At 41.8% G+C, this 11795-nt stretch overlaps 1 protein-coding gene across 4 annotated transcripts in view; it reads left to right on the top strand.

Moving 5' to 3' along the window:
- The window catches only part of Tent4b (terminal nucleotidyltransferase 4B), a 58102-nt gene extending 46536 nt beyond the window's left edge, over nucleotides 1–11566 (top strand). For 3 of the 4 annotated variants that reach the window (XM_076915567.1, XM_076915568.1, XM_034522476.2), the window contains 7 exons: nucleotides 1603–1731; nucleotides 3037–3250; nucleotides 4089–4215; nucleotides 4312–4415; nucleotides 4519–4706; nucleotides 6974–7138; nucleotides 8937–11566. In XM_076915567.1, the coding sequence (XP_076771682.1) occupies nucleotides 1603–1731; nucleotides 3037–3250; nucleotides 4089–4215; nucleotides 4312–4415; nucleotides 4519–4706; nucleotides 6974–7138; nucleotides 8937–9113 (1104 nt within the window). In that variant the 3' untranslated portion in view covers nucleotides 9114–11566. The remainder of the gene's footprint in view (nucleotides 1–1602; nucleotides 1732–3036; nucleotides 3251–4088; nucleotides 4216–4311; nucleotides 4416–4518; nucleotides 4707–6973; nucleotides 7139–8936) is intronic. The other variant, XM_034522478.2, reaches the window with a different exon arrangement.
- The last annotated feature ends 229 nt before the right edge of the window (nucleotides 11567–11795 follow it).

The following is an 11795-nucleotide window of genomic DNA, read 5'->3' on the forward strand; positions in this document are numbered from 1 at the left end:
GACACTTTTGAAGACCACCTCTGCTCTGGTTTCTTAGGCTGAGTGACATGGGAGCTCAGATGGTGCTCCATGGTGACTCCTGCCAGTTTTTAATCTCCAAGTTTAGATTAGAACCTTCCTAGGGAGCCTTTTTTAAATCCCAAATTCTCTGTCAGGAGATGCCTGCAAGTCTTACTACTTTATCTTGAGGTAATGTTAGCTTATTTCAGTTGGTTCCAAAATGAAGAAGTTGCCAGCATCATACTCGGAACATTTTATAGATCGGACAGTGGCTATGGCTTACCCAGAGCTGAAAGCATTCTGTTCTGTGCATTCACAGCTCTTAAGCAGTTCTCCAGTTCCTTGTCATCTTGGTTTTTGTATTTTGGTTTGTTTTTGTTTTTTGTTTTTTGTTTTCAGTTTTTTGAGACAGGGTTTCTTGTGTAACCCTGGCTGTCCTGGAACTAACTCTGTAGCCCAGGTTGGCCTTGAACTCACAGAGATCTTCCTGTCTCTGCCTCCCATGTGCTGGGATTAAAAGCATGTGCCACCACTGCCCAGTCTTTTGCTTGCTTTTGCTTGTTATTTTGAGGCAGAATCTCACTATGTGATTGGCCTCAAGCTTTTAATCTTTTTAGATAGTATCTAGGATTGTTGGGATCATAGTTGTGTCCTACTGCGGCTTTCTGCCTGCTGAACCTTGCTTCCCTTTCTCCATCAGACATGGAAGAATATAAAAGATAGAGGGCTGGAGAGATGGCTCAGTGGTTAAGAGCACTGACTGCTCTTCCAGAGGTCCTGAGTTCAATTCTCAGCAACCATATGGTGGCTCACAACCATCTGTAATAGGATCCAATGCCCTCTTCTGGCCTGCAGGATACATGCAGGCAGAATACTGTTTTTATTTATATATATATATATATAGATCAGCAAATCTTTTTTTTAAAAAGATAGAAAAAGAAAAATATCTCTTTTGCAGGGGTTATGTATATGTGTATAGCTTTTCATAAAAAGAAACTAGAAGTTTCAAATTGTTTGCTTAATAACAAGCAATAGAAGATGACATGAAAAGCCGTGACCATCAACTGTAGGAGGTCTTGTGTTCTGTGTCTGGAGTGTTAAAAGTTCTAGAGGGGTTATACCTGTCAGCTCTAAGAGCCCTGCCCTGTCTTCTTTAGAGTAGGGAGGAAGAGAAGTCCTGGGTGGTGGTCTGTCCATTAGATGATAGCAGGCGACACTGTATGCTCGGGTAGCTGCAGAATGGAAGGGGGGCCACTTAGAAATGACTTCTTGACTTTTTTTTTTTACTGGATTAGTGCTTTAAATGTTGAGGTGCTTTGGCCTTTGTGCTATTTTTGTTGTCTGTTTATAAGAGACCATTCTGTGATCATAATAATATGGTTAGATGGTTAGTATGTCTGTTCAGACAGCATGTGGCCGCCATTATTTATGTCACCATGAGGAGAAAGCCTTTCATTACTTAGAAAGGTTACTTTGAAAATTGAATATATTACATTTATCTACCAAATTTTGTATTATAAGGACCAGTTTATGCCCCTGGTGATGCTTTGGGCTATTAAAATATAGGAATTCATTGAAAATGTAATTTCATTTCTCTTTCAGAAATATCCTGTATTGCCATACTTGGTTTTAGTATTGAAACAATTCTTATTACAGAGGGACCTTAATGAAGTATTTACAGGTGGAATTGGTTCTTATAGTCTCTTTTTAATGGCAGTCAGTTTCCTTCAGGTAAGTTGTGTGGGTGTGCTATATCAGTGTACACTGGAAAAACGATAAACTACTTGCAGAGACATTTGGGAAGAAAATTTAAATCAGGAATTTTTACAGTGCTTCTCTTTAAACTGGGTACCTTTCATATAATTTAGCTAATTAGTGTTTAAACATTCCTAGGAGAGAGATTGAGACTTTGTACTAGATATGGTAATATGTAATGTTTGGCCTGCTTTCTATAAATGTGAATGCAATAACAACCAAAAAATAGGACTGTCTGGAGCTCACTGGTCAGTCAGCAAGCTCTGGGTTCAGTGAAAGACCTTATTTAAGAGTATGAGATGGAAAGTGATTACAGAAGACAGCTGATGTCAGCAGCAGCCCTTTGATCCCGCGTGCCTCTGTACTTGTACTTAGACATGTATTTGCACATACAAGTACACACACCGCTTGAACATACATACATACATACATACATACATACATACACACACACACAGCACACATTTATAGTGGCACACACAAAGGGGCTGGTAGATGGCTCAATCAGTAAAGTACTTGCCATTGCAAACATGGGATCTGAGTTTGGACCACTAAAGTTCACAAACAAGCTGGATGCAGCAGCACTGGAGAGACAGACAAGGGATCCCTAGGGCTTGCTGGCTAGCCAGTCTATCCCACTGGGTTCTGTACTTCAGTGACAAACGCTCTTTCACTTGCCTACTATGCATAAAGTCTGAGTTTGATTCCTTAGCACTGCTACCTAAAAAATACAGGTATGGTGGCCATATGTTGTGGAAAGCAGATCTCTGTGAGTTCAAGGCCAGCCTAGTCTACATAATACATTCCAGGACAGCCAGAACTACACAGTGAGACTGTGTCTCGATAAACAAACACACAAGTAAATTAATATTGTGGGAAATTATTTAGGAAGGCACATCTCATCACCTACTGCCTTTGATACGCATGTATACAAACACACACCAAAAATAAGAATGCACTTAAAGCAGTTAGCCATGTAATTTGAGCTATCATTGAGACATGTTCTTTGGTTAAAAGTTCTAGTTTTGCCTGTTTGTCAGTGGTTCCCAATAATCAGACTGCTGAGTGAGATGAATTCCTTGCTGTGGTTCGCACTCAACCTTATCTGCCTGGTCTATACCCATGGTGCGTTGCATGGTTTTTGTAGCATCAGCGTAGCTGTCAACTGGTACAAAATCATGGTGATGGTAGTAGAGTGCTCATAGGAGCTGGGATCTCACTTATATCCTCTCCTTCAGAACAGAAAATCCAAAATAATTTCTTCCTTTTTTTCTGTTTTAGTTACATCCCAGGGAAGATGCTTGCATCCCCAATACAAACTATGGTGTTCTCTTAATAGAGTTTTTTGAATTATATGGACGGCACTTCAATTACTTAAAGACTGGCATCCGGATAAAGGATGGTGGTTCCTATGTGGCCAAAGATGAAGTACAGAAAAATATGCTTGATGGCTACCGGCCATCGATGCTTTATATCGAAGATCCTTTACAACCAGGTACTGAGATTAGGTGAATGTGTGGGTTTCAGAGGGAGTATCACCATCCACTCATGCTTTACTCTGCTCACTTGAAAAATGCATGCTTTCTAATTAATACTTGTTCAAAATATTCTTATCATACTAAAAGAGGCATCTGGGCGGAGGGGGGCACCTTGCGGGCTTCCACATAAGTTGGGGCAGTATCCACTTGACTTTTTCAAAGCCAAGCAGAAAAGAATTCACTTTGGGGTGGGTTTGTAGCCATTTCTTCTTCTGTGGGCTGTTATTTCCAGCCAGTTGTCAGCAAGGCTTTAAGGAGTAAGGTGGAAGTCTTCAGACAGCAGTGAGCATGGGCAGAAAGGCTCCAGAAGATTGCTCATATTATGTTCTGACTGCGTCTTTCTCTTCTGTGTGGCCCTCCTGTACTAGCTTTGGGAGTGGCTTGAAAGTGAACAGAGTGCAAATTTCTTCCTCACTTTCACCAAGTTATATGCCTATGATGTGGAGAGGTATGCTCATAGCTAATACAGACAAAGAACAGGCAGACAGCACCCTTCCTTCCTTCCTATTGTCAGTGTAGCTTGGCTTTATTCCGAGAAGAGAATAGCCGGCTGTTTCTTTGTATATGTGATAGGAGAATCCTTGTTGGGCTGAAGCAGGTAGTGGGTGGGTGTACCATAGTAAAACACTGTGTCGATGTCCAAAGGCTGGGGGGGCCAACGAAATGACTGGCTGCCCACTCGTGATGGTTCTCCCATGAGCAGCTGTGGCCCTTGTTCCTGGACAAGGGCTCGTCAGCCTTCGTTCATATTAAGCAGCAGCCAGGTTTACTTCTCTGTGTCCGTTTCTTTTAAAGGTAATGATGTTGGGCGGAGTTCCTATGGGGCCATGCAGGTGAAGCAGGCCTTTGATTATGCCTATGTGGTGTTGAGTCATGCAGTATCGCCGATTGCAAAGTACTATCCCAACAATGAGACAGAGAGGTAAAAGTCTAGCCCAGCCGGCCTGTTGTGTCGAGTGGTTGGTACTTCTTATCTTCAAGTTAATGTACACCTCTTTTGTTTTTTTAACCTGTGCAGCATATTAGGTAGAATAATTAGAGTGACGGATGAAGTTGCCACATACAGAGATTGGATATCAAAACAGTGGGGCTTGCAGAATAGGCCCGAGCCATCATGCAACGGTAAGCCCTTTTCCTTGAAGGTGAACTGGGTCTTAGAGGCTTTTTCTATGTTGTGTGTGTTTGATGGGAAGAAACGTTTTCCAATCTTTTGCCACTTTTTCAGGAAATGGTGTTACCTTGATAGTAGATACTCAGCAGTTAGATAAATGTAATAATAATCTGTCTGAAGAAAATGAAGCCCTTGGAAAATGTAGAAGTAAAGCCTCGGAATCTCTTAGTAAACACTCTTCAAACTCTTCATCAGGTCCAGTGTCCTCCTCCTCTGCCACGCAGTCCAGCTCTAGTGATGTTGTAAGTATGACACATGCTGCCCCAGCCTGCTTGCCTGCTCTCTGGGGACACTCAGAGGCACCAGGGAGATTTTCAATACCTTTCATTCTTGTACTTTTCCCTCAACATTTTTTAAAAGAAAATTCAAAGTCTAGTGAAGGTAGAAACCTGTCAGTGACATCTTTGGCATTCCATGCTCTATTACCATTTATCTGCTTATTTCTAACCCTCTGTCCGGTAGTTCCTCTTCCTCTTCGATCTGTCTCAAAGATGGCAGGTCACACTTCACCCCAGACTCAGTAGCATGCATTCTGGATTTAGATGGCTTGGTTATTCTTTATATCTCACTAAGTTTTATCACCACACTCATGTCACTCAGAGAGAATGTCCTCTCACTCCGGGAGATGCCTCCTAACCAACAGTCCCCAGTCTCACCTCCAGAGGGCACCCTTGTTCTTGTAAAGGATTTTCTGTATCACAGTTTTTCCATGTAGGGGTTCATAGAACTGTGATCCCATGGTATAGAATATTATTTATAAGGCAGCTTTCACCTTCTCACACTTTTTTTTAACTTGTTTTTGAGATTCCTAATTTAATTGAATTGTTAATTGATAAAATTTGCATATTTAATAAAAGTATAATTCGGGGTTCCCAGCAATGATGTCAGGCAGCTCACAACTGCCTGTAACTCTAGGTCTTCGTGCGTGCGTGCGTGCGTGCGTGCATGCGTGTGTGCGTGCATGCATGTTGTGGATCTCACTATGTAGACCAGGCTGGCCTCAAACCACATTCACCTACTTCTGCCTCCCAAGTGCCAGGATTAAAGGCTCGGTGCATGAGTTTTAATGTATTCAGTGTCACACAGATACTCTCACTGTGGATTTAAGGATATTTCCAGCTAGGCATGGTGGCACAAGTCTTCAGTGCCACTCAGGGAGGCAGAGGGAGACAGTCTTCAACCAGGGCCATATAGAGAGATGGTGTCTCAACCCCCTCCCTCCCCTGAAATACCCATGTTACTTAGCAGCCTCTCCTGGCTCCCCTTTTCCATAACCTTTGGTCTACTTTCTGTCTCTTATTATTGATTACATCTCATGCTAATTTTTTTTTTTTTTTTTTTTTTTGTCAAAAATTTGAGTCTACTTAAAGCTTAAGGTAGATTTGTCTTTTCTTTGAATTTCAGCTTTAATATGTGATTATAAAATGTTAGGGTCTTCGAGGTACTTGCATGTACCCTAGGTTTGGTACCCTGCACTGTATAAATCAGGCTTGATGGTGCATACCTATAATCCCAGTACTAGGGACGGCAGAAGCAGGAGTTAAAGACACACTCCATTACATAGTGAGTTGGAGCCCAGCCTAGACTAAATAAGACTGTGTCTTGAAGACAAAAGAGGAAAGAAAGATGTAATTTTCATTGTTGATGAATGATGATATATTGTTATCGAGTTGTAAATATTGATGTCCTGGATCCTTGTGTTTGTGGGTTCTGGAGTGGTGCTTTGGGAGACGGAATGAATGCTAAGCTAGATGTCCCAGGTAGAGACTGCCTTGAAAAGAAGAGTTTCGCTATGACTGACATGTCAGGGAGTGTATCAGCATCTGCAGCCAAGAAACCAGGTGGGGCTTAGAACAAGGATCTCTGCCCTAGACGTTCAGGTGTGCCCCTTAAACCTGCCATTTTGTATTTGATTGAGGATATTGGACCATGCCTGGGTCCTAGGTCCCTCCGTCCTTATGGTGGTCTTCCATTGTTTATATAACTTGCTGTAAATAAAAGTTCACTTCAGCTGGAACTTACATAGGCCCATTCACAATTGATTTAAAACCCAGCTAGATGTGGTCAGTGACTTGGCGATAAATAGAAGCACATGGTGAAATAGATCACTTCGAATGTGTAGAGGAGGGGCTGGGAAGGACTCGGGGAAGGAATACTGGCTGTGCAAGCAAGAGGGCCTGCGTGTGAACACCAGTGTCCCTTTAAACAGGCACAGCTGTGGTTGCCAGCAGCTGTACTCTTGGAAGCGGATGCAGAAGCTTCTCATTCAGTGAGGGACTCTGTCTCAAAAAAATAAAGTGGAGGATTAGAGGAAGACAAAAACTGTTGTCTGGTCTCTGACTGCATGCTTTGGATGCGCACACCTTTCCACACACAGCGTTGGAAGGAAAGCCTCAGCTCCCAGATGTGGCTGTTTAGACTAGAGAGTACTTAGCTGAAATTGTTGCCTGTCTGAGTTCTGAATATGAAAATTACTAATATATTGCTTTACCCGTGTGACTTGTGCTAGGATTCTGATGCAACGCCATGCAAAACCCCCAAACAACTGCTCTGCCGTCCACCCACTGTCAACCGGGTAGTCTCACAGGATGTCTCCTTGGAGGTCTCTCAGGCAGTTGGAAAAATGCAGAGCACCCAGACCACTAACACACCCAACAACACCAACAAATCACAGGTGGGTGGAATCTGTGCTTGTCACTGTTAGTGTTCAGTTTCAGATAGTTAGAATTTCTTTTTTTCTCTTTTAATTTTAAAATGTATTTATTAAGGCATTTATAACAAGTATGAATAACCTGTCCATATCTACTAGAGTTGATAGACTTAAAATTTCCAGGGCATGCTTCTTTCCATGTTTATAAGCTCCATCAGACCCACACATTCTCATGCCTTTACTAAACACTAATATTTCACAGGGTCAAATTTTCTCTGGCACTTGTTAATGTATTGAGAAAATAACATTATTTTGCTGTATTTACTATTACTGGACAGATCATATAACAGTTGTGGTTTTACGGATTGAAAACCACATAAACTTATCCTGATTAATTAAAATTTAATTCTTGTCTTTACTATTATTGGAAGAATAAATAATGAAACACAACCTGAAAAAGCAGGAATCATAAAGAGGCAGCATAGCATCACATTTAATAGCATGGGCTCAGGGTTTTGATTCCTGTTCCTCAGCAGTGGGGGTGTGGCCTTGAACATCCCATGGAGCCCCTCTCTTACTTTCTCATCTGGATGGCCTTAGTTGTATACTTCCCTTATCTATAAAATGATGACATAATCTACCTTTTCAATTTATAATGAATACTATGTTAATATAAAAATGCTTAGAACAATTAGGAAAGGTTTGGTGTGTATTAAATATCATATAGTTAGAATTTCTAACATGAGCACAGTTGCTACCATGGACTTAAAGAACTCTCTCGGTTAAAGAACAAACTGTTTTGTCAAACCAGATGTCCTGAGGCTCCTTTTAAGATATTGTTAACATAGATAGATCTTAGTGCCCTCCAAGCCCCTTTTCCACGTGGAGCCCTGGGCTGAGGATGAAGCTAGTGTAGAGCAGGCTGTTGAGTGGGCCCTGGCTGTGCTTGGAATGTCTTCAGCATCCCCAGAAACAGTGAGCTCTCTGGTCATAGCTGATGATGATGATCACCAGGTAGCTGGGAGACAGGTTCCATTGATTAACATCAGCTTTGACTTAAGTAATTTTAGTTGACAAGTAGTATTACTAATTAGCCATGAATAATGAATCAGGCCAGGGAAGAAGCTTTTGATACTGGTCTGTGGTATAAGTTTTCTTTCCCATCCTCAGGTGTAGCAGGGACCATGAAAAGGCCTCTTGGAGGTTGTGATTTGACTTGCCCAGTCCACTGCACCTCCACAGCCTTAACATGGGCACCAAATGCAGATGCAAGGCAGGGACAGGGCTAACCAGAGACTGGTGCCAGTAGGAAGCCACAGGAGCTGGCATTGGGAACAGGAAAGGAGCAGCCACTGCCCCGACCTGCCTCTAAATGGCTTAGGTCTGACAACCTCTTCTGTAGTGCTTCTGAGTGTGTTGTGTGAGCAGTAGGAGCCCCGAGGAAGCCTTCATGTTGTACACATGCTGTTAGGAAGGGAAGCTAGTGGCTGCTCTTTAGAGTGCACCCTGTTAGTCCTTTGTCTAGCCTCTAGAACAATCTATGATAGCTGGGTGTGGTGGTGCACCCCTTTAATCCCAGCACTCGAGAGGGGAGCCAGGCAGGTCTCTTGAGTGTTTGAGGCCAGCTTGAACTACAGAGAAAGCTCTAGATCGGCCAGGGTCACAGTGTGGGACTCCCTCAAATTGGCACCTATGAGAGGTGGCGGTGGGGGATCCTTGTTAAGTAGTGTGCCTGCCCGTTTCTAGTTTTGGGCGCTGCCCTGCATTCAGGTTTGCCAGTGGACAGCTCTGCTGTATTTCTCACTGCTTTCTTCTTCTGCAGCATGGATCAGCAAGGCTCTTCCGTTCTTCCAGCAAAGGCTTCCAAGGTACAGCTCAAACCAGCCATGGTGCCTTGATGACAAGCAAACAGCATCAAGGCAAATCCAATACTCAGTATTACCATGGCAAAAAGAGGAGACACAAGAGGGACGCGCCCCTCTCAGAGCTTTGTAGATAGTCGGCGCTCTGCGACGGACTGTCTTCTGTGTGCAATGATCTCGTGCTCAGGACAGTTGCACAGGGACTCCTGGGACGGCAGGAGCCTCACACTGTTCAGACGTTGATTTAGCAACTGCGTTTTTTCCCAGCTCGCCACGGAATGGATCATGAAGACTGACAACTGCAAAAACAAAAAGCAAGCAAAAAGATGGGGAAAAAGGCTGCTTATGTGATAAGTCATGTGCTATAACAGGGTCATTTTAAGATTTAAAGCTTGAATGTAAAATAAATAGATTTCTCATTGGCTTTCTGCAGAGTATAGGGAGTAGCGCTCAGTGTGGGTAGCTGATAGGAACAGAGAGCGGTTTCCAGGAGACGGGTGGGAAGGCCAACAGGAGCATCTCATAGGAAGTCAGACTCCAAGAGAGAAAGGGATTTGTGCATGGTTTTTTTTTTTTTTTAAATAATTTTGCATATATTTGCCATTTTATTGTGTGTATATATAGAAGACCATATAGGAAATTGATATTTGTAATAGTGGATTTGTTAATACTTTTTACATAACATTACTATTTGAATTGTAAACAGATTTTTTTCTCAGGATTAGTTTGAAGAATAATCTGAGTTGTCGTCATTCTAATACATGCAGGGAAGTGATTAGCTCTGGTCCTGTCTGTTTTCTTCAGCATTGAAATGACTTCATAGAACCCTTGTGACCTGCTTCAAAATTCTTTCCTTTCTAAAGAAAAGGTTTATGGTGGCAAATGATGTTTATTTTATTTTGTAAAAAAAGAGAAAAATGTACTATGTACTTGTGTATACACTGAACAACCTCTAGTCATCTCTCAGAGTTAACGCACCTGCTCTACAGTGCTGCTGTCTTCCTGGGCGCTGGGCCTTAGCAGGACTTGTGTGTGTTTCCTAGCAGTCTTTTCTTTCCCTCCTCCCTCTTCTTCCTCAAAGGAAACGAAAGGCCTCCCTGGGCCTAGGCTGTTCCTGTCACAGTGCGACCGACCTCTAGCTCCACAGCCCTTGTTCGCTCGCATGCTGGCTCCTCTGACCCTGCGTCCCATGTGCTTGTCGTGTCCTCTCTCATTCTTTTAGGTTCATGCTTACTACTGTGGGAGAGAGTAACTGTAAACAGCTTTAATTAAATCATACTTATAAAAAACTATTTTCTTATACTCCACTTTATGCTTTTGGTATTGTCGATCTTTAAAAATTAAATGGTCTTTGATAATGGATCGATTTTGTATTGCCTTATTAAGACCAAATACTTCTTGTCATCCCATTCTTTATCCTCTCCTTTAATGGAATTGCTGTCTTTAATTAAAACTTTGTAAACACTGGCTTGTTTTAATCATCCTGTAACTTTGGCTGTGGTCAGCTACAAGTGCAGGCGTGTAATCCTGTTACTCACTGCCTGCTGAGTTGAGACTCAGGTGGGGTATTTAACGTAATGGATTGTACACGCTCCGCTCGTCATCAGAGTGGTCTTGGAGGTGAAAGCCCTCATGTCTAGCATCAGTGTGTGTGTGGCTCTGTTCAGTACGGCCATTTCCGAGATGGGATTCTTTTATATGTATATGTGTGAAGTACTGTTGGCTTTTAGGGATTTCTTTTCTATACACTTAGGAAATACTGAAGACCAATCAGACCATTAATGGACACTTAGTGCAACTTTTTATAATGAGAATAATGCTGTAAAGTAAGACCAAAACCGGTGTCATCACTGAAATTAACAGTTTTCAATGTGTTCAGATTTTAATTTACAATGGGAAAAAAAAAATGTGTTCCACAACTGGAAACTCACAGTACTGTGTAAACTGTGGAAGATTTTAAATGTGATGTTATTTTGACTGTTTTCAATTTTAGAGTCACATTTTATTCTGATCAGAATTTTTATCAAGATGTTGAAGTTTTGTTGTTTTGAAACTAGTTTGTCATAACATATTGTGCATAATCACAGTATTTATTTTGTAGGGCTCGTGAATGTGTAGACTTATGTTTACTGCTAAGGGAACAATTATTTATAAAATAATATTAAATCCAGTATTAGCTGCCTATCTCAGACACTTAACACCTGCAGAGATCTGTGTTACATTTACCACACTGAAGTTTGTTTTAAAGAATCACCCTCATTGTTGAAAGTAAATGTACTCTTAGGTGGGTTATTAGTGTCCAATAAGCATGTGATTATATTAAGGTGGTGATAGCGGGAAGATAATCTTGATTCCATTGGGAATCTTAGGTTTTCGTAAATTTATTGGGAAAATAGTTTTTCCTGTACTGCTGCCGTTTCTTTTTGGTAAACAGTATCTTTCTAAAAGAAAAAGCATGAAGGAGAACTGAGGTGTGTATCCATTTCCCCAGATGACCAGCATTGTATTCGTGAAGACTGTGTATCTGGAGTGAGCAGTCACAGAGCTGTTCATTTTTCAATCTGAAGTAAAATACTTTGAAGAACTTTTAGTTTGCCTGCTCGTTTGTTCTGTGCATTGTATCTTTTGTATCTGACTCCCATCTGTCTTGAATTGCAGTACTTTGCATGAAGATTTTTGTAGCTGTCTCTGAAACGTATCTTAACAGTTCTGGTTGGTCCCTTGGCTTGCTAGCATTCCTGGGTATTCTCAGAGGGGAATTTTACAACTGCTGCCTCCCTGTGGTTAGGTTTATCTGGTGGTCACCCTTGTGTACCTGT

The sequence above is a fragment of the Arvicanthis niloticus genome, chromosome 18 (genome assembly GCF_011762505.2).
Source record: "Arvicanthis niloticus isolate mArvNil1 chromosome 18, mArvNil1.pat.X, whole genome shotgun sequence".
In the NCBI taxonomy this organism is placed as follows: Eukaryota; Metazoa; Chordata; class Mammalia; order Rodentia; family Muridae; genus Arvicanthis; species Arvicanthis niloticus.